The sequence below is a fragment of the Athene noctua genome, chromosome Z (assembly GCF_965140245.1).
Source record: "Athene noctua chromosome Z, bAthNoc1.hap1.1, whole genome shotgun sequence".
Lineage (NCBI taxonomy): Eukaryota > Metazoa > Chordata > Aves > Strigiformes > Strigidae > Athene > Athene noctua.
This window is the reverse complement of record NC_134077.1, coordinates 33,976,846-34,000,369: the sequence shown is the minus strand read 5'-3', so window position 1 is coordinate 34,000,369 and position 23,524 is coordinate 33,976,846. Positions and strand designations below refer to the sequence as shown.

General features: G+C 38.4%; 1 protein-coding gene across 5 annotated transcripts in view; it reads right to left on the bottom strand.

The window, feature by feature from the left end:
* The window catches only part of MCC (MCC regulator of Wnt signaling pathway), a 213,010-nt gene that overhangs the window by 164,549 nt on the left and 24,937 nt on the right, over nt 1–23,524 (bottom strand). For 3 of the 5 annotated variants that reach the window (XM_074932661.1, XM_074932663.1, XM_074932662.1), the window contains one exon: nt 17,881–18,092. The exons of 1 other annotated variant lie outside the window; for it this stretch is intronic. In XM_074932661.1, coding sequence (XP_074788762.1) covers nt 17,881–18,092 — 212 coding nt within the window. Of the gene's footprint in view, nt 1–334; nt 922–17,880; nt 18,093–23,524 lie in introns of those variants that run through there. One more of the 5 variants, XM_074932664.1, reaches the window with a different exon arrangement.

The window sequence follows — 23,524 nt, the reverse complement described above, 5'->3', positions numbered from 1 at the left end:
CTAAATTAGTCACCATCTGCTTTATCTCAACTGAGATGTCCATATTTCACCTACTACAAAGATGAATGTTGGGTATAAACACAGTGCTTGGGAGGCAAGGCAATCTATGCTGCAGGATAACAGGAAAAATGTCTCTACATGGTTACAATAATTTCCTTTTCACCACTTATTCAGAGTAAAGCAGCAAAAAAGTTCAGGTCATTTCCTGACTGGCACAGCAAGTTATAGCAAGATACACATTCTATTAATTTTTAATTGCATTGCTTGCAGACTGAAAGCCCAAAAGGGGAGCGTTTCTTTTTAAAGCATAAAAAAGGGCACTGAAACTGCTTACCTCACTCAGCTCTGCAGGGGAATCATTTCCATATTTCATAGCAACTCCAGAATTCATGATTATATTTCTCAGAGCTTGATGATTTCTGCAGATTTTAATGCTTCGAAGCTTTGTTCAACTGATTCAATACCTTCTTCTCCAAAATTTTTCTGTCTTACACATTTTGCTCTAGACAGCCATTTTTACTCCACATCGATAGTTTAAATTAATGATGCAAGATCTGAAAGAGCCAAACTGGTTTTGATTTCACAGACAATCCATTGCTGCAAGAGACTTGCTAATACTGTGAAGCGCTCAGAGAATGCAGGGAAGGAACTGCTTGCCAGGATCCCAGGGCTGTCTTAGTCCATCTGCAAGGCGTGCTTCATCTCTGCTGTCTGTTTTATGCTGCTCTTTTCCACAACTCTGTTTAAGAGCATCTCCCAATGCTTCTTAAAGTACTCAGAAAAATTTTATAAGCTTCAGGCAAGTTCGCAGAGAAATTAAAAGGAGAGTGCTGCTACAGTCTTCAGTGTTCAGGGAGCGAGAAGGGAAAAGAGAAGAAAGCTCCCCTCCCCAGGACAAACCAATGCAGCACTTCACGTTAAAGTTTCCCCTGCCAGTGAGTCTGGAGTTTAAGTGGTTTATGATCAAACACAGCTGTCTTGCTGCTGGCTAAAGGGTGCATGGAAGGGGCGGTACTAAAAGGAGAGTGCAAGTGGGAGGGAGAGTGCTAAAGAGAGTTCATTTTGGAATTATAGGCGTCTTTCCAGCTTTCTACATACTAATTACTATACACAAAACAGTAAAGCTAAGTAACAGGAAATACCACCTGGATAACAATAAATTGGATTCCTGTTTCCCTATTCCCATGTGCAATTAAGTAAGGAAAGTTGGGGGGCTTTTGGGGGGTGGGTGTTGTAATGATTTCAAAGGTCACAGTAAGCCCAAAAGCACCATTAGAAAGCCGCAGATTTTACGTAACACGCTGATATTTTACAAAGACTTTGGGACGATGCTACTGGAAGAAGAGGAGAAAAAAGCATTTGCTTTCAACATTCAACTAATAATCTAGAATCCTTAACAAACTGGATTTGTGGACATGCTGCACGCATTGCAAGAGTTGACAACCTCCTTTCCCCTTCCCTTCTTTCCCTAACACACAGTGACAGCCTCACACACTTCACGATGCTGGATTATGATGTACTTTTGACATCGGAAGTAGGAAATACCATACTCTGCGTCTGAAATTTACCTGATCATCTTAGTACAATGTAATTAAAGTGTCAGATGAGTTCAGAAAAAAAAGTGAGAAAATGGAATAAATGCTATACAAGCTGTGGCATAATTCCTGCACCCTGGTGAGAACATTTACATGGAAAAAAATGCGCTGCTCTCCAATAGCAACATTTTGAAAATCACCTTGTGGTATTTTTTTTTCTCCTCTGTTAATCACAGATTAACATCAGTATGGAGACATAGGGATAATTTATCGAAATGACAATACAGAACGAAGAGAAACACATACATATCTCGCTCTATGATACCAAAAATCAGCAGCACTTTCTGGGCCCCTGTCCTTCCTCCGTGCCCATCACCAGGAACTGCAACTCTCTGGCTCAGGGGGTAAGGAAAATGTCACAATCTCTTTAAAAGGCTTTTTATTTTCATATCCTCCAGGCATATTTTCCATCCTTTTCTTTCCCTTTTCTGTATTTTTCCTGTTCTCCAGTTTGCTTTCTTGTTTCCCTTCCTCTTCTCATGCACACCTTGCATTGCCTCAGTTCTTATTTTCCTCCTTCAGAGCATCCTCTCTGTCTCACATTTACATTCAGTTCTGCCTCTACGTTTACTGCTTCTCTGCATATTCCTCCTTACTCATCTGCTTTGTTCCCGACATTTGTTCCCATTTACGGCCCCTCAAACACCGGTAGCGGGCTGCACTGCTCTCTGCTGGCGGATGGCTGCTGTCTCAGACGCAGCACAAACCACACAGTGCCACGCTCCGTGGGCAAACCACACGCTCCCCAGCCAGTGGGTAGGAAATCAGGACGATGCAGAGTCCTCCAGACCACAGACTGCAGTACGGAACAGCATATCCACAGCAGTTTTTCACACTGATGTCCTGTGCATTAAAATGTGACTAACAGTGTTTTATACCCAGAAACAAAGGTACTATATAAAGACTTACCTTGTTTCTCATACATGAGAAAAAAACTACTTCAGTTCAAAAATTACTGCAGCTGACACAGTACATTTTAAAATGTTTTCTCTTTCCCAAGTTATGCCTTCACAAGTGGGAGGATGACAGTTTTTGTATTTTGCATCACCACCCCTATCAACTTTCATATTTTCCTCTTATAGTCTGCTTAGCATCTGCTCTGATCTGATCTTTGTCCAATTCTGTCACATGTGCCAAAGGTTCACCTACACAGGGATGAGTCTCAGAATTATTCAACAATAAAGTTTATGGTTTTCCTTTTCTAAAGGAAAAGCCATATTAATTATGGCTTCAATATACTGCATTTCCCATACTATATCCCTCTAGTGCCAAATACTTCCCAGATGACTATAAACAGGCATTCAGAAATTAAAAGTTTTGATTTGCTTTCCTCACTCACCATTGTTAATTCCTGGCAGATTAGCCATCAGTCAGACCAGAGCACATGGCACTACAGATGCATCCCAAGCATAATAGTGCAGGACACTTGAGGATCTGAACTAAATCCCCTCCATACCGTACCCATATGCTGCACAGGGTTTTTTCCTGCCTCTTTCCTACTCCATACAGTAACACAGTGGGAAGAGACAGAGATACTAATTGAAAAACAACAGCAGAATTCAGTTTCAGATGTGCACAAGAACTCGGGAGATACATGCAAATACTTTCAGAACAAAGTTTATTTAAAATGTAAAAAATAAATAACACTCACATGCAAATTAATGAAACAGCTAAACCAAACTCTGATGAAAAATTATTTTACTTTAAGCCCAGCTGACTCCCACTGCAATCTCTGCATGCTTGCACTAAGTGGTACAGGATTACACATTTCTCAGTTGGAAAGCATCAACTGTTAGTTTTAACTAATCCATAAATACTGGCACTGCTTGTTTCAATGTCCTTATAAAGTTTGCAGGCATCTCTTTATTGTGGAGGGCTATCTAAGACTAAATGTAATCATTCTTCTAAAATAGTTACTATTATATCACATTTTTGAAACACTCAGCAGCATCAAGAATATATTATGAATACCTGAAGACACAGAACTGGTTCCTCTGTGAAATGTCATATTATCTAGCATTCCTACAAATCCATTTACTAACTGAATAGAAACATTACATCACAACATCAAATTCCCAGATAGACCTGAGCAATTGTCTCCAGGCAGTTTCACCATCCTCAAATACACATAAGTAATCTTATACATTAGCAGGGTACTAAGAACTTTGTTGAAGCCAAAGAATATTTTCCTACTGGCTTGTGCCAAAGGCAGGCTTCAAAGAAAACAAAAAATCTAAAGTATATCGATTTTGCATTGCCTGGAAAAGAACAGAGCACCCTCTGATCCAGCGAGTCCCTCTCTGTTTCTGTCTGGAAGTTGACTGTTCATTCCCACTCTCCCTGACTCAGTTCCTCACCTAGGATAGTGATGCTCCCTTGCCCTCAACCTTGTGTCTGTCTTCTTTAGACTCTACCCTCTGGGAGGGAGGTGGGGTTGGGATGGGAATGGGAAGAGGAATCTCTTAACCTGCAGATGTACATTTCTCAGCCCAAGAAGACATGGTGTCAGTGGATGCCTCAGTGTATGTGTACTCTATACAATGATACGAACAAGAAGGAGAAAACAAGAAGCTGGATGAACCTGTCACCAACACTTTCAGAAACAACATCCACCAACCACATTTGGTCCAGACAGAGGCACCAGCCTGTGCTTCCACTCAGTCTCAGTGCACTCTGTACCTCTAAAGCACTCATGATGCATACTGCTTGTAGGTAAGTGCACCTGCATGGACAGATTCTTCCGAAGATAATGTCAGAATTATCCAGTAACAACCATTAGTGTGGCCAGTTTGCTGATTGTTGATCTAATAATCTTATGGCCACTCTATTCCATTTGCTTACTGTCCTGGTTCAGCTAGGATAGGGTTAAGTTTCCCCAGCAGTGGGGAGGGAGCTCTAGCTGGGTTATTCAATACCATGCTGACGTCAAGTCCGGGCACCCAAGCGCAGGAACGTCGTTATCCTTCTCTGCTGTATCGTTGTGGTATATCTCTGTATATCTCCTGTTCATTGTTATTACTGTTTATTGTTACTGTTATCGCTATTGTTGTTGTTCGGTTTATTAATTGTCACACTGTTGTATTCAATTTATTCTTATCTCAACCCCTGGGTTTGTCTCACTCCCTGCCCCGTCCGGTCTGAGGGTGGGGGAGGGACAATGACAGTGTGGTCTCGGATCCCAGCAGGGCCTAAACAACCACACTTACTCTTAAACTATAGTAAAAGAATCATTGACATGTATCTGAGATTCAGTGAGGAGTCTATCTTTTGATTTAATCTGAATAATCATTTAATAAGATTTACTCTATCACCTGGTCTAAAAGGATTCTTCTGGGACAAGATACAACTCTCCTGCCCTTCTTTACTTTTGCAGCTGCCACAGAGCATTGAAAAAATTAGCACTGTAGTTATTTCACAACGTTTCTTCCTCATAATGTGTCTCAGTAATTACAATACTCTATTTCTTAACAGTTATTAGAGCAGGTGTGACAAACACCACACATGAATGCTCCTTCTTTGTCTTGACAGCTGCAGAGTGAAAACTACAGGGTAAAAGCAATTATCTGTTAAATACCTATGTATCACATATTCTTCAGCATAGTGTGTACCACTTTCTGAGAAGCAGTTTCACTTTGTATAAACATGCACAAGGCCTACTTGGTTGGTTCTGTTTAATTAGCTCTGTAATTGAAATGCAACTAATTGAAGTCCACTGAGCATTTAGTTTGTGTTTGCTTGTATCAGTATCATCTTTACAGTTAGAGGAGCACCCTGCACAATCCCCCACACAAATAAATTACACTTTCAAATATTGCAGATCTGCTATACACAATTTGAGTACAACATGGTTTTGTTCTCATTCTGGCATAAAAGACACAGGTGTAGTGCCAAAGTCTAAGTTTCCATGGACAAAACAGTAGCACTCAGAAAGTGCTAGCGTGAAGGCTAAACTTGGAAGTGAAAATTCAATACAAGTAGTTGGATAATGTTTCCAGAAAATTCTTTATTCAGTAGCACTAATGCACTATGATTTTAAAAGGGAGAGGCTGAAAGGGATGGTAGGTTCTTCTTGATGCAAACATTAATGCTAGTGAAGGTTATGCACCTAGGTTGAGACAAAAAAATCTAACTCATTTGAAACCATTGCAAGTAACCTTATACTGGAGAATGAAGCACTCTCTCTTAAGAGAACACAAGCAAATTTCTCTTCTCTTCTTCAATCACACCATCTTGATTAGTCTAAAACAGATAGCATGTCTAGAATAATGTAATTTCCAAATAGCACTTCAATCAGCTACCCTCACCTGTTCACCCTTTCTTAAATACTTAATCCACTTAAAAACTCATGTCCTTGAACTACCAACCTCCTTGGGAGTTCACATTTGATCCCTTTTTCTATCCTCCAGTATTTCATGCCATGAAGCGACTCACCAGCCTGTCAAACAGCCACTCTCATTTTCTGTCATTTCATCCAAAGTCATCACATTCATTTTGATTCTCTCTGACCCCACAGAGCCTTAGCATCAGGTCAGGACCAGAAAAAGACCAGAGAGTCAATGTGTGCCTGTTATTCATGTTAGAGACTTGTCTGTGAGGACAACAGGGAGAGATGGTAGTAGTTTCTATGCTCCTTTCATGCTGCAGTCACTAATTATCATCACTGTTCATTTGCCTCTTGCTTAAAAACACAAACAGGGCCATTCTGTAAACTACGATTCATGCCATCACACTTCTGCTTAGCAGCATTCTCTCAGTTCAGTCAGGCATTCCTCCCATTATTAACCACAAGGTAAATTCACTGATTTTACTTTCAGTCCTTACAATCAAGCCATTCTGATTTAACTTCTCTAGATACAGCCTGTGGTTTTGCATACTTATTGCTCTAAAAGATGACCGCTCTTCGTAAAATGCCTGTGGTTTAATCCTGCCTTTAAGATACCTACTCTTCTACTCTATCAGAACTTGTATTCCCTCACATTCATCAGTTGTGAACTATATCTCCAAAAATTCTCACTTGCATAAGAAAGATTTGCCAGAACTCCTCTGCTAAGTGTCTTCTATTTTTCCCAATCCCTGATAGTGACATTTCCTCATTTACATTTTCTCCTTACTCCTAAACTCTCTTGGGTTTCTATCTTGTCCTTCATACACTCTCATTTCCAGTTCACAGTCATGATCTCGTCCCTGCAAACATTCAGCGACTCTATTCATCAGCTGCCCACTTTTCTTTTACTCTTGGACTCTTCCAAGACATCTATGTGTGGTGACTCTGTAATTATTTTCCCTAATTATAAGATTTTTGTCCACTCTGGCTTCCATTACCACTGGCATAGTGATCACACAACTCCCTGACCTGGATCGGCGACCATGTAAGTGTCTACAATGACAAAGAGGCCCCCGGTTTACACTGGGGAGATGTATTTGGATGCTTCCCTCCCCACCTAGCCAAGTATCCCACTTCACCATCTGTGGTCAAGACTTCTTCTCAATGTTTAACAGATGAACTGATAGATACTTTTTGGCTACATGTGTGTACATATATATATATATATATATATGTACACACACATATTTGTGTATATGTAGTGTGTGTGACATTGTATGTATACATACTTACACAAATGAGTATACACATATATACGTGTGTACACTTATCTATATAAATGTACATATGTATGCATATATAAGTATTTGAAAGTTTGGATTCACTAAAATATTCCATTTGAAACATTTTCAATCAGATGAATTCTGGCAAATGCAAGACAAGTGCCTGACAGATCCCTACTTGAAGCTCTATGAGACTTTTTGGCTGGCATGAACACTTAAATAACAAGAGCGTCAGCTTCACTAAGCACTTACAGGGTTTGGAGAGCTTTCATTTTTGGCAGAAATTATAACAAAAAAATGCCATGTACCTTTTAAATCTCCCCAGTGACTTTTTTCTTATACATCATCTTACATTTAAGCTTATCATAATCTTTCAAAACTGTCTTACCTCTGCCTCACTCACTTATATTTCAGTCTTCATATCTGTAATTTTAGTTTTACATTGAGAGGGACATTGAACAACCCTGCTTCAGCACATATGGTATCTGACTTTGTTGTATGGTCTGGGTGGTTCTACAGTCCAAGACCTGTTTATAATTTTCTTAAGACACTTACTTCAGGTTCATGAAACACAATTACAAAGCTAAAATCTTCTCTACTTTCAGGCCTCATCTGCATACTCCCTTACTTCATTAAGTTTAGAAATGACTTGCTAAATATTTCTAGTGTTTACTCACAGGTAAAGGTATATCAACCAACTAAACCAAATCAAAGAAACCAATTAATCTCTTTTTTTCAAAAAAAAAAAAAAAAAAAGTCTTGTTTTTTCTGTCTTCAAAATTTAGAGTCCTGGCACAAGACATTTCATCATTATGAAGAAACACCTGGCACTCACATAGGTGCTACACAAAGTCTTTTCCCTCCTTTTCTATAATGTATACCAGACAATCAATAGTCAGGTAAAATTTTTATTCCACCAATAATATGCACTTATAGTCTCTTTAAAAATTCATAGGGTAGAAAGATTCAGTGTCTTTTTCTCCAGTCAATTACCTAAAATTCCAGCTTCAAGAAGGTAAAGTAATACAAAATTCAGTGCAGGAAATTAGAGATGGCTATTTAGCTTAAAGACACAAACCTCACTTGGATACATCAGTGGGGTTCTGATTTCATTATGAACTCTTCACAGAACAGACTCTGCCCTTCCTGGAACTCAAAAGTTTACTTTGATTGCTTCCTACCATGATGAAAAGTGGAGTTTACCACTGCAACATAGCTATTATAATAATCTGTCTCCTAGATGAGAAGTAATAATGTGGTTTTCTAGCCCAAAATGAAGCAATCATGCAGAAAAAAGTCCTTCACAAAAAGTGGAAACAGTAAGCACAAGAGCATGTCTGTGCAAAAGTACTCACATCCCATTTTCTCTTGCACTGGCACCAAAACAGTTCACCAAAACAGCTGTGCTGATAACCATATACCCCAGAGCAAAAAGAGAAGCAGGGTGTTTGAACAGTAACAGCATCCTGCAACTGCCTCAGGATATTGTCCCAGACCTAACAGTGACAGAGAAACAATTCCAGGGAGCAGGAGCATCTTGATGAATTTAACCATGGCACTGACAGCCTTCTATGGAAACTCTGCCTTGTCTCGCTTGGTTGGCAGGATAATGGTTGATTACTGCATTATAACTGAACTAGCACTGAACTCCAAAAGAATTTTTCAACTTTGAACTGCAGTTAAGATTTTCACTTTATTATCAAAATTCCATGTAACCAAGACATAAGAGTTTAGTATGTATGCAGAACGGGAGGGAGAGTACATCATCTCATCTTTTCTAATAAATGAGGATCCACAGAATCTCAGCATTGCCAACTGCAACTAGGTCAGGCCAACAGTTCACACTCAAAGAACAGGCAGAAAAGTTGGTAAAACAGAAGACCCTGTGACAGGAGCTACATGGTAATCTTTCTGGCACACCAGAATCCAGGAGGTTAATGTTGCTTCAACAGACTAATCCTAGGCCTCAGGCTCAGTTTACCAGTGCCAAGCAAAGTAATAATATTAAAATATATAGCATCCTGTATAGCCGTGTTTGCCCAACATACCAGGTGAATTGTTCTTCATTTCATACAACCGGAAAAAAAAAAGAAGTTTGAAAAAGTAAAAAGATCTGAACATCTGCACTGGAGTTAGAGCTCCCTTAACTACAGCAAACAAAATGGGATGCATAAAGACAGTTTCTAAGCAATGAGGGGGGGAAAGATACAGAGTCCTTGCAACTAAGTTAAAGTAGAAGTTTTGAAACTTCATCAGTAGGCCTTCAAACATCTACTTAACACACACGTGGTAAGATTCCCTTTTCTACAGTAACTGATTGACACACACCAGTTCCCATCATCCAATTACAACCACAGAACTGGGTCAGACTCCAACATTCTGTGCACTTCACCGTCGTTATATACTTGTAAGACATATTGTTCAACTGCCACAGAAAAGATCCAATTAGAAGCCTCAGTCAAAAAGGTCTATTAAAAGGCTGCCTGAACATTTGTGCCCTGTGCTGACACCCATCACATTTTGCTGTGATCATCTGCAGATGGAAATAGTAACAGAAATCAGGAAAAAAAAAAAACAACCGAACCCCCCAAAAAACAAGACACCAAAAAAGGAACCTCCACATATATGCTACTGAAGGGAATTTTCAAGAAAGTTTATAATTTGCCTTTTGCTCAGCTCTATGCCTGTTATAATCCAGTAAATTCAAAACACAGAGCAATGACCATTCATTAAAATAGATGAGTCCTGGCAGACCTAATCCATAATGTCCATTTTAACTTAAAAGTGACAAATGAGTAACCAAGCATCAGGAGAGGGCTATGGAAGCCAGAACTGTATAAACACAATGCATAATTCTATTACATCTGATGCATGTTTCAGACAAACAAACTCCATTACAATGCTGACCTGAAATCAGACAAACAGGAACCAGCTTCCCACATCCCTAAACATAAAAAAGTCTATCAGACAAAACCACCTTTATGCCTGCTTTCTGACAAGTAAGCCTCCTGAATCTATATTCCGATAATCAGTTCTTGCTTTAATGGAATTCTTAGATTCTACTTTTAGCCTGGCAGAATGGAAACGTTTCCTAGTTTGGAAACAAAAGGCACAAAAGGCAAGGTTATCTTGCGCACAAATATTTTACAAAGAGTAGGCTCTACTGTCTGTACCACAAGAATCTTCTTCAACTCCAGGCTTTCCTAGTTAACAAGGTTCTGCCTGCAGGAATCATTAGGCTACACTTTTACAGTAACAGCTTTTATTGGTATGAAAAAGAGATTGTAATACAAGTTGCATATAGGACATGGAAAACAAATGGCTGCAAGGGGGGGGGAAGAAAAGACCCAGTTCCCATCATTTACTGTAACAGTATGCACTGGCTCCCAAATGCAGAACAGACTCCCCAACAAAATAGCTTGGGAAAAATCAATCTGTGCACAAGTAACTGAATTCTGACATAGCCTACAAAGTGGCTATAGCACTGCATAAATTCCTTGAAATATACAGAATCTGTTTCTTATTCACACTAGCCTCATGCAGAGTGACTAGAAAGGCATTACTCTCTCCCATCCAAAAAGATGTGCTTTGAGGGCATGGGATACCTGATCCTCTGGGGCCAAATTTCCTTGTCTATAAGGGGAGGGGTGGGGAAGGTGAAGGAGCAGCACTTCCCAAACCGAGGAACAAACAAGCTTGATTTAAAAACAGAGAAGATTTGGAGAGAGTGGGGAGTGGAAAAAGGGGCAGACTTTGCCAGAAGAGGACATACCAGTATTACTGAGTTATAAAACCATAAAAACCTGTAGAAATTAAATGAGAACTTTACAGAACTTTACAGTTTACTTCTTAACAAGGACATCAAACAAAAGTAGCCTACAAATGAACCATGGGATCATCTTACACAGTACAGTTCTGTCTTCAGACTTCTTTGATACTTTCCCTTAAAAGATCATTTCCCAAACCAAATACCTGTCTGATTTCAATAAAATTCACATTTAGTTTACAGCTAATGGCTATAAACTATACAATAGAGAAAATGGTTCATATTTAGGATGGCTGTAAGAGTATACACCTAGACTGCCACAAATCTCTATGAAGCCCTTTTTTTCTCATCCCCTAGAAAAGTTGTTTTCTTTGGCAACCAGACAATCCTTCCTGGCTTTAAGGAGTCAGTGTTTAAATCTATATTTACTAGCTTTGTTAAAATGAGCCAGAAATGTAGCTTAAAAAATTACAGTACACAAAGTTTACAGCTTTTTGGGAGGGTGAAGCTTATAGGGGTTTTAAGCATTATAATTTTTACTCTCTAAACATGCTAACATTACAGTGACTTGTGCAAAATAAAAATTTATACACATAAGTTGGACAAGCAGACATGTGTTATCCGCAGACAATCTGATCATATCAGTCTTTGTAAGGAAAGACCATTGGTTACATATGTACATCCCTTACTAGTCACACAGCAAAAGGACACTACAAATATCAGCAGGCTGACTTACAGCCAAAGTGGGAGGCGAGGTAGGAAGAAACAGAATTACTTATGTGTTGTCAAGTGCTGGAGAAATTTATTTCACCATAGAACTTCATATGTGAATATATGCCACATACCAAACATCTCTACAATATTCTCTTGCTCAAGTACTAAGTACACTTCATAACATTAAGGCATTGCAAGAAATCATTATGTGCTCAATAAAATGATATCAGTACAGAATTTACATGTGGATCGCTTAATTTACATTTACTTGCATCTTGGAGCACACAAATGGTTGTTGTGACTCAGGATGAAACAGCCCATTAATGCTGTTTCAAGCAGTTATCCAAAACAAGCTGTACTAGAGTCTGACATAAATGTAAACATAAATGATAATATTAAGTGTGGTCTTTTATGTACAAAGCGTGGTCCTTTATGTACATTTGTATAAATAAACCACAGCACATTAGGTTTCCCTGATTATGGAGCAGATCATCTAGGTGGAAAAGGAAAAGCCACCTGTCCTTGAAAAATGTAATTGCGACTTTTGGAATATTATCACTCAGTATAACCTATGTCAACTAAAAAGAATAGCTTTCTAAAAATAATGGTTCTCTCTGTTATAACTTGCAGCTCAATGCTCTTAAGGAGAAAAAATTAACAATGCAAATATTCACTGAGTCTGACTAAGGAAGGGTATTGGTACTGCAGTAAGAATATCTATTTTCAGAGAACATGATACTTCCTAAGACAAAGACGTTGTTTTCATCTGTGAGTGATCATGCTGAGAAACTAATGCTAATACAACTACATATTGTGCTATGAATATTTTCAGTATGCCTTCATACTTCATAAACTTTTGGGTTGTGTACTCAATAGAGATGATACCTGCATTTAGCACAGAGAGTCCACAGTCAGAACTAAACTCAGTTTAGCCACCTTAATTCTGCGGTATAGAAAGCATACCTGTCACACAGATGCATGATCAAAATGGTCATTCTCAAGCTCAGCAAATTCTTTAGTACCTCCAAATGAGGTACACACACACAAATCAGACAGGAATATCTGAGGAAGAATATATACTAGAGTAGTTACAAAAAGAATCTTGTTGCATTAGCTTTCTGTTTCATTCTTGATGGAGGCATTCCAAAACCAGCTCCCCTTAAGATAAGAAGTAAGTGCAGATTTGGCAGGTGGAGCAATCTGCGCCAATGCCCTCCTGCCTTGACACATAGATCTTGAGTTATTTTGGCCACAACAACGAGATGCTGCAGGAAGAGATGCTGACAACTCCGAGTCAGTAAGAAGCCGCCCTTCTCTCAGAGTCAGTAAAAACGACTGTATCTGTGGCACTTGCATCACTGCTTTGAGGAGGAAATAGCAACACAGGCTTCTAAAAGCAAGTGGTTATGAAGAAATCCTACCATACTCTATTCTCAAAAATATAGCTGTGCTCTTTCTGCAAGTCAGCCAAACCCTCATCAAATCTTTCTAAATGTTTTCAGCCAGAAGAGCTCTGGCAAGGAAGGTGCAGTGAAAAAGCTTCCAACATAGCTGGAGTGTCTTCTTTGGAAGGAAAAAACAGAGATTAAAGGATCCTGGATCACCCCAGTCCAGGGACTATATATATAGTTACAAACCCCCCCATATATCAACATACCTGGGGTCACAATTTAAAAATGCAAGATCTCTGTGCAGAAAACTTTCTCAGCAAACCAGAGTTATTTACAGCTAAAAAGCCAGAGATACGAGATTATATCATCAGGACAAATGAAACAATCCCAACTGGTTTTACATATGTAAATATAAAATATACATTCATCTGAAAACAACACTGAATTAAGGTAACAGAAACTAACAGTAAGCACACAGACATGTATTAGCATTTATATGTACACATTCTACTAAAAAACCCAAAACCAAGTTAATATAGTCAATTTTAAGCACGTGCATGGATAGTATGAAAAAGGGATCAAACACATCCAAATCTTATTGCTTCAGCTTATTAAATGTTACTCGAATTCTAATGTGAAACATGCCTATCTTATCAAGATGCTGCCCCATGCAATGTTTTCAGAGAACAGGAATACTTGAGCTCCTACAAAAGTGTTATCCCTCCTGATGGCACCACAGGGAACACAACAAGATTGCATAGCTGCCTGGGAGTGAACAGATGTGACACCACATGAATCAGCTATTTCACTACAGTTATATGGCTATCCACATTAGCAGTGCTTGCCCAACTTCGAAGATTCAAGTACAAATAAAGAACAGCTCCCAAACATGCACTCACACGAAGAAATGCTTTAAATCTTTTCTATCCATGAAGAATATTTAAATTATCTACATCCAAATGCAATACAAACAAGCTTATAAATGATTACATTTGAAACACGTACAAGGGTTCCCATCAGAGATACTTGCTGTAGTATTTAACCTACTGGCACAAACAGGTACATCATCAGTAAGTGGTGACAGGTCATGTTAAAGGTTAATATGTTAGTCATAAATAACGGTACCAAGGTGAATAGCTATCAACAGAAATGTGTTCTTAATATTTAGGTGTAAAAATGTGAATCTGAAAAATGCTGAAGGATTTACACATCCTATGAAGACTACAGAATAAATTATTCAGGTGAAACAAAAGCTGAATCTGAACACGTGTTAATAAACCAAAACATAGCAAAATGACCACATAAAAACATATTCAATGAATATGAATGGTTAAATTTCAAACAGCACTTTTAAAAAAATTTGCATCATTCCTGTGAAGGAATAGGAATAATGCTTTAGAATAGGATTTAAAAAATGCATTAAGAAGGTTCACTTCATAAAAGCTAAGCAAAGTGCTAGTGGACTGATGTTCATTTAGCTTTCGCAAATGGAAAACTTAAATGTTGAGGGCAGCATGGAGACCCTCTGTACTGACTGAAGAGTATAATCTATGCTGTAGAAGTACATAATCACCACAGGGATGTTTAGCCTGACTGCACACTTTAAAACCAAAAGAAGGCTGTCAGAAAGAAAAATAGGAAATTAAGTAACAGGAATTGACACTCCAATGGGTACTTCAAGGTGCTGACAGAAAAACAATCACATGACTTCTAACCAGAGAGCACCTAACTAATTTATGTACACCCATACAATAGTTAGTTTGTTAGACATCTGAGACGAAAGTCTAACAAAGAAATGTAAAAACCACTGCATTCAAGAGTGTGTCCATATGACCTATGTAGATGCATTTGGGAGAAGCTGCCAGAACTGTCCACCCAGGAGCAGGATGACACAGAAAGGCTCTGCTCTGCTTTTTCATAAGCACTCTGAAGAAGATAAACCTCTCCAGTTAACTTCAGAGGCATTCAGAGTTCCAGAGAGAAACAGACCCTGCACAGAGCCTGTTTTTAAAGCTTTGTCCTTCGATTACATGGCTTCACAGAGAGAAATACAATCAAATCCTGAAGGGAAGAAATGTAGTTATTAAACCACCATCAGTTTTTTTGAAGTAATCCTTGTTACAGTACAAAGGAGTCTGCCCAAGTCTGCTCCTTATATACAACTGGAAGAGCTCCCTGGATTCAACCCATAAAAATGTGAAAGCTGAGATCTGCCATTTCTGAGAATGAATGCAAGCGAGCAGCTCGGCTTGTCATTGTGGCAAATGCAGTTAGGTAAAACAATCTGATACAGACAAGGAAGCACCCATATTAAATCACAGCTCTCAGAAGGCTATGTTTATCTCCCTAAAGAGTCTAAACTTAGACTGCAGTAAGCATGCCCCTCATTACTAAAAATTGTCTAAAGGCAATAAATGTAAATAATGAAAATCAAAATAAACCATTCTCTCCATTTTCTCCCATTCCTTCCTCTCTCTTTTCACAAAGCAAAGGCAAAAATTTACATATGACTCATGACACCAGTGCTCAGCAGGAGTCAAACAGAGATGCTACCGTATTCAACTACATATAAATGAGAGACTGCTGATTCTACTACGGTTTGAAAGAACATGGAAAGAATATTCAAAAGCAGAAGTAAACCAGATGCTTGTTAAAACAAAGACAGGCATCTTTCATGACAGTAAGCACAGAAGGAATTCAGAGCTGTGAATAAAAAGAAAGCCGTATCATCTGGGGATCTTTATTTCTTATGAGGCTTCAGCATTTTTATTTTTAAGATTTCTACACGTCATAGCAATGCAGTAGCCTTCACACTGCATTCTTGAATAACACTGCACACCTGTGTCTTCATATTTGCGAATGTACAACAGGTTACCAAAGCCCATAATTTCTGAATCATCGTCAGTCAGGAGCATAGCCAGAGGATGTATTAGTACACATCTACCCTTAAAATTGAATGAACTCCAGATCCAAAAATGACACAGAAACTCATGGTTCCTAATCCAGAAATAAAAGTAGGCAAGCCACTGTTTTTGCATAGCTATATTGGTCTCACGTCTCTCTAAAAACATAATTTTTAAGCAAGTCAGTCAAGTCTAAAGGAACACGTGTAACTGAACAGGAAGTTGTATGTTGATTCACTCACTATCTTCCTTAGACCCAGACTTGCACCTTTTAGGATTATTGTGAGAGCAGTGTTCAGTGTGGGGAAGTACTCGTTTTACCAGTATGGTTTGATTTGAGTTTGGCAGTGTTTTCATACAAGTCAGAGAATGCACGACAAAACAGAGCTCAGGAAACATTCAACAAAAAGAGTGACTCACAATCTTCAAATCAGTTCAATATCCACCCTATTAGCAGTTACATTTAGATGATGTTTCTTGCCTTGATGATGATGATGTTACTCAAGGCAGGGTCAAATGTCTTACTGGAGAAACACACATCTATGGTTTCTCTTCTAGCTCCAAAATCTACTAAAAGAGATACTAGATTGGATGGACATAATTGTTCTTTTACAAATATACATGTTCTCTCTTACTCACTTAAAATTGCTCACATTTCCAGAAAAATACTGGAATGTATAAATAAAGCTGCTAACTGGCCTATAATTGCCCAGGTCTTCCATCTTACCGTCTTTATAATACATGTGTGCCTGCTCATTTGCTGTTGTTTCCAGGTTCCATATGCTTCTGTCCAGTTCTGAATATAAAGAGTTTATGATTGCGTTGAGCCCTTAACTATCCCTCCTATGGAAAATGAGGACACAATACCTTCAAGGAACTGTCAACTTCCTTGAATTCTCTTCTCTCTTAGGTAAGTTTTAATATCTACATATTTTTACTCTGCCTATGGAAACTAGGTCCTGTATCAGCTCATGATCAGGAACTTAAATAAAACTTAGAAGGCTTTTGAACACACTTTCAGAATAATTTTCATAATTCTCTTTTTAAATAATGCAGCTTAAAGATGTTGATTTTCCTCTGTTGCTAGCAATCACTTCCATCAGACATTAAGTCTTGAGCGGGATGCTGGACAACATAACCTCCCAAGGTTCTCTTACAGCCTGAATTATCTAAGATACTATGAACAAGGTGTCTATTTCAAAGTCAAGTGTACCAATAAACAGTCATTTTAAAAATGAGACACTTTTCCCTTTCATTTTATCATTTTTTACTTCTCCACTTAAAAATCCTGTGCAGCATAAATCAGAAACACGCTACAAAATGGGTGGTCTTTTATAACATGCCTGGCTTAAAGTTAAAACACGAACTTGATCCCACTACACTGTTGGGGAAGCAAAAAATAATGCCCTACTCCTTCAACAGTTACATGTTTCTTTACAACAGAGAACAGTTCTTGCCTATAGAAATAAAGCAGCACAGTGCTAGCACACCAAGGGTTTAAAACAATTATCAAACAATTTAATGGGCATTAATGAAATACCACGGGAAGAATTTTTCTGCACCACAGTTCTGAACAATTTGACACCACACTTAAAATATTAATTGGCAGGATGTTTTCAGACAGAACTCTTCTTCTGTTAAATTGTATAAATTAAGAACTTCAGTTTGGCTGCTCACAGACTCCTACCCTTTTTGATGAAACTTAGTTATACAAGCTTTGAAAATACTACACACCTGACAACTGCTAAAATCACATTGTTTTTTTGGTAAATGAAAAGTAACAGTAGCATGGCATTGCTTTCATGAAGGCTCAAAGGCTCTAAGGCTGGAATTAATTTCCTTCTTTGGTAAAAAATAAGAAAAAAATTCTGCAAAACTTAAAAGCAGAGGCAAAATGCACTTACAGTGTTAGCAAGTTCTACGTAGCTTCCTCCAACAGAACTGCTAAAATTTGAGGCCTGAGCTAGAAGTCTTTGCAGAGCAGCCTGTTGGGTCACACTGCTTCCACCATACTCCATTGCCTTTTGTAGTGTAAAATGACTCTGGAGGTCTGGACTCTGAAGGTCTCTTGCTCCTGAATCATACTCCCAGCTTTCTCTGGCTCCTGATAAGGCACCTAAAATGTAGAAATGGAAAAACATTGTAGTATGGACTGTGTATGAAGAACACATAGAACCACAGAATATCTCAGGTTGGAAGGGACCCATGAGGATCATTGAGTCCAACTCTTTGCTCCTCACAGGACAATCTAAAGCTAAACCGTATGACTAAGAGCATCGTCCACATGCTCCTGGAACTCTGACAGTCTTGATGCCATGACAACTGCCCTGAGGAGGCTGTTCCAGTGACCAGCCACCCTCTCAGTGAAGAACCTTTTCCTAATGTCCAACATGAACTTCCTCTGATGAAGCTTCATTATTCCATTTCCTTGTGTCCTATCGCTGGTCACCAGAGAGAGATCAGCACCTGCATCTCTGCTGCCCTCCCTGAGGAAGCTGTAGACTATGATGAAGTCACCCTCAGACTTCTCTTCTTGAAGCTGACCAAGCCAAGTGACCTCAGCTGCTCCTTGTTACATCTTGCTCTCAAGGCCTTTCACGATCTTGGTCACCCTCCGCTGGATACACTCCCATAGTTTGATGTCATTCTTATACTGAGGAGCCCAAAACTGCACACAGTACTCAAGGGGCCATACCAGTGCAGTGCATAGTGGAACAACCAGCTCCCTTAACTGGCTAGCTATGCTGTGCTAGATGCACACCAGGACACAGTTGGCCCTTTGAACTAACAGGGCACACTGCTGACACAGGAATAATCCTGTTTGTCTTTCCAGAAAGAAAAAAAGCAAACAGCTCTACCACGATTACTCCTCATCTTGCACATGCTGACAAGGCCAGGAAAAAAACTGTAGTAACATTTTCAATGCACAGATCATGTACTAAATTGCAAGATCCAGAAGGAAAAATACAAGCATTTGCATATATTATTTAGTACAGCGTAAAACCAGTGTAATTTAAAATAGTTAAGGACCACTGAAAGTGTCAGTTACTATGTCAGATTGAAAAGCAGCATCAAAGAGGAAAAACATAATTCGCCTCTTTTTATTACTGAATACTAACATAATAAGTGAAACTTTTAGCTGTAGAGTTCATAACTTTTTATGTTAGCATTGCCTTTCTTATTGTCTCAGGATTGCTTGTTTCAGTTCAAGTTTCAGAGACATGTCAGTCACAAGGTGTTTCATTACAAATCAATGCAAGAATATGATCATGTAGCTAGTGAGAAACAATGAATGCTTCAGAGAAAGCTTCTGTACCATGAAGCTGTATAGTTGCTGTTTCTGCATGTACAATTCTTCTAGTTCCCTACAGCCAGAGACAGGCTTAAACCCTGAAACAAATCTAACAAGATTTTCTTACTTTATCTGTAACTATTTCACCCCTGGGTGCTTCTGCTTCCCATACAAATGCCCCACTCCTTTTAACATTTTATTATGCTTTAGGCTCAACAATGGCAAAACATTCTACAGGAGACACTAGATGATTTAATAACCCTGGGCAGCACTGTAAAATTTCATATGTAGCATAATGAAGATTAAAAACAAATTAAACGACTTGTCCAAGCACAATTCTAAGCTAATAGAAAAAATCAGAACAGAATCCAGAGCTAAAACTAGAGTAAAACTCTAAATCCACCATGCAATCATCAAACCATAAGTAATTGTCTGTGATGCCATCCTATTAGTTTGAAAGCTTTTCCTTTTTATGAGCTAGTTCTTTCCCTCGAACTTTCATTAGCATTCTAAGTGAGCATTTACTAACCAGTGGTTATTACTTATTCACTACAATGTTGGGGAGAAACAATAAACCATATAAAGAACAATTAGGAGAATGCCTCCTCCTTGCCAACAAAGTTGAAGCTGCAAAAGTGCAAATAGAAAACCAGCCAGAAGACAAACAAGACAGCAGCTAATCTGTAGCTTTAGGTCAACACCCTAATACCCTGTAAAGCAGTTATGCATGACACACCAATTTAGGAAACTCAGAGGTGGCTCCCCTGACCTACTGTAATGAGAAAATGCTAGTCTTACATATGTAAGTAGAAAAATAAAACAGAATTACATTTTACACTAATATAATTACCATGATTCATTACCACAGGCACAGGTAACAATTAAAGATCAATTCAACCACTTTTACACTAAGATGCACCACCATACTTAATCTAGCTACCTGCTGCAAAGTCTCCAACAGAGCTGAACTAAGGTACTGCTACCAGCAGTATCTACATTGTGTGTAGTGTACTAGGACCGTGACTATACACAATGTTAGGCATCTCTGCCCTCTTGCGGCTACAGCACACCCTACAGGAAAAAAAAAAAAAAAAAGTGTCTCAGGAGCTAGAGGGAGACGGAATCACGTCTGCCATCTCCCAAACTTGACAAGAACATGGGACACAACTCGTCTGCACAAGCGTAGCCACAGCATCAAGGGAGCTGGTTATATTTTATACATACTCTTCAATTTACAGAGCTAAATATTGCACATATTTCAACAAGACTACATGCACTAAATATCTATTACTCAAACGACATTATTCTGCAAAAGAGCTTTTGCATTCATCAAATTAACAGTAGCTTTGCTGAAGACCCAAAGGCCTTCATAGATTGCACAGTCTGCTATCAGACTGGAAGCACTTGCAACACTCCGCTGCTCAGAAGTCACAGATGGCTCCAGGAAAGATTTGTTCTTTATGACTGTGACTGTATTTTTAACCCAAGTTTTCTTAAAAGTTCAAATCTGTAGTCCTATTTTAAAACATACTATAAAAATGCAAGAAGAGATAACTGTTACTGTTAAGGAAGGTATTTCCTGTATTTTATTTTGGGTTTAACCCGTATCTCTAAATTTACCCACTATTTTCACAACAGATTCTAAACTCTGGCTATTAAGATGCTGTCCTTCTGGGTCATGCACCTTTCACGTCTCAGCTCTGCAGGGAAACTCGTGTTCAAAACTGAGATTGCAGTTAATAACTGAAAATTCAGTCAGGAATTAACATACAACTCTTGCATATGGCTGTAAATAACATGCAACTCTTGCTCTTACAGTAGTCATCAGAAAGAAGGGATCATTAGGTATAATGGCACACCAGAAGCTGATAGCTGATCTGGTAACTGGGAATCTGTCGTTCCTAAATCTGTGTTTAAGAGTTAGTTGTTACAGAACTACACACATCCCATAATAGTTTTCCCTGTTGCTCTACACGTACAACCATAGGAAACATTAGATTTCTGTATTAAATGAAACAAAATTATTATCATGAAAATTCACAGGTAATATGCCACAAATCTGGTGTTACAACTATTAATCAGAAAAAACAAATAAAATTAGTTTCATAGTATTTGTATCAACCAAGTAATATAAGAGCATATACTTGTTTTCAAACTATGTAACTAATGTTTCAATTCCAAACTAAGACAGTTAAATCAATTCTTTTTGGACTGAATGGATACATCAGACTTCTCTGAAAGTGCAGTATAAAAGCTGATTCTAGACAAGCTTCTACACAAGTATTCCTAGAACTGTCTTCCTAGTACAACTAGCACTTGCCTGTTTTGACCTGTAATTAATTCTGGAAATTAATGTTATAACAAACACCCAGTACCTAACAAAAGTTTTTGTTTCTAGCCTTTCATAGAGTAGATGAGTGGAGCATCTCAGTATATGTGGATCCCTTAGTAGCAGTCAGGTCAATCACAGCAGGACAAGCTAAATCTTGTCTGAAACATTTATTTAAAGATTTTGTCTTTTGCAGGTTTTCCTGTTCATTTAGTTAGCCCCAGCTCTTACTTATTTCTTTACAATTTACAATTATTTAAACTTCAACATATGATATCACATTTAAGAAAAACAAATGACAGTTCAGTGATGACACATACAACATTCCACAATCATAGATAAAATTTCAGTTGGGGAATTGTACCAAAGCTGCTTAAAGTACCTTTAATTAATTCCTTTCACAAATATCACTATAATAGGATAATTAGCCCTGCATCAACTTCTCAAATGAGTCTGGCTTATGAATGGCAAACACGAAGTGTTCTCCCTGGAAGTGTTCAAAGCCTAAATCCTGGCCTTAAGTAACCTGATCTAGGGGAAGGTGTCCCTGCCATTGGCAGGGGGGTTGGAACTAGATGATCTTTAAGGTCCCTTCTAAACCAAATCATTTTACGGCTGTATGATTCTATGAAGGCAGCTGACAATGTAAGACCCTATGAAGAGCAACCAGCCTCTAGGTCATATTAGTCTATTCAATGAAGTAATGGAGATTTGTGAAAAGCACTCGTCATTTCAAAGCTCCCTACTAACTTCAGTAATAACGGTTTATGAGGTAAACATAGCACTGAATGAAGGGAAAACATACAAAATTAAAGAATGTTGTTTTGCATTTAGTAGTCAGCTGAATCAAGGGACAGGCCTAGCTATAAAAAATGGGAGGTAGGGCAGGAATCAAAGAAGAATGGAGAATAAGTCTTTGGCAATTCAGACATTCAAATCCCACAAGCTGATGCAAAAATTACAAGGGTCAAATGCACTTCAAAGAAAATTTAGAAGCTGAAGAGAGCTCTGATTCCTCAAGCAACATATGAAGCACAGGAAATCAAAACTGAAGCTAGCTATGCTCCAAAGATGGATCAACTTTATACTAAGCCAGCTTGACTAGAGAAATGAAAATTATCAAGTCACATTTGAAGCTTACTGATACTATTTCCACTGTTTTCTACATAACATCATGTGTGTCCATGACACCAAAGTTCTCCATAACACATTAGAAAACAAGTGTTGTCTCACATCCTGCTGTGATATCTTTCCCAGAAGAGTTATATAGGAAACTAACAAGAAAGTGGGGATAGTTTTTTTGTTCACAAAAACCTTCTGGAAGAACTGTTTATGTCTGGAATTGAACCTACTTAAAATCTACTTAAAACCACAAGATAACCACAAATAGGTCTATGCAAGTCAGGGAACCACTCCCATACAGGAATCAAAAGACCAAAGGCTCCAGCTTCACCCTCCATGGTTACCATCTAGTATATGTCCAATGCCTGTTAGCTAGGAGTAACTCTCCTAATTTAACAGGAAACACACTTTAAAACTGGTTTATTATTTTGCATCATATGACAAACCAATATGAATGATAGCATGGCAACAGAGTGATAATAATAACTGATCCTGACATACAGAGGCGGGCAAGAATGTTTATTTAAAAATATAGAAAGCTGTCTGTTAAACACCCATTACAAGTTCTAGGAGAATTCAGAATAAAAGATCTTCTCCTTTTCTGGGGAAAAAAAAAAAAAAAGTCTGCAGAGTTGTAATTTTTAAATGAATTCTTAACTCATCATTCAGTCCTAGAGAAAGTTCTCATCAGAACTTTTTGCCACTCTTCTCCAGTGACCTAGAAGGAAATTAATTTGCTATGGAAAAAGCAGTTACGGGAAATGAGGAATCTCTAAGACAAGAGTCTGTGAGATCACTATCCAGG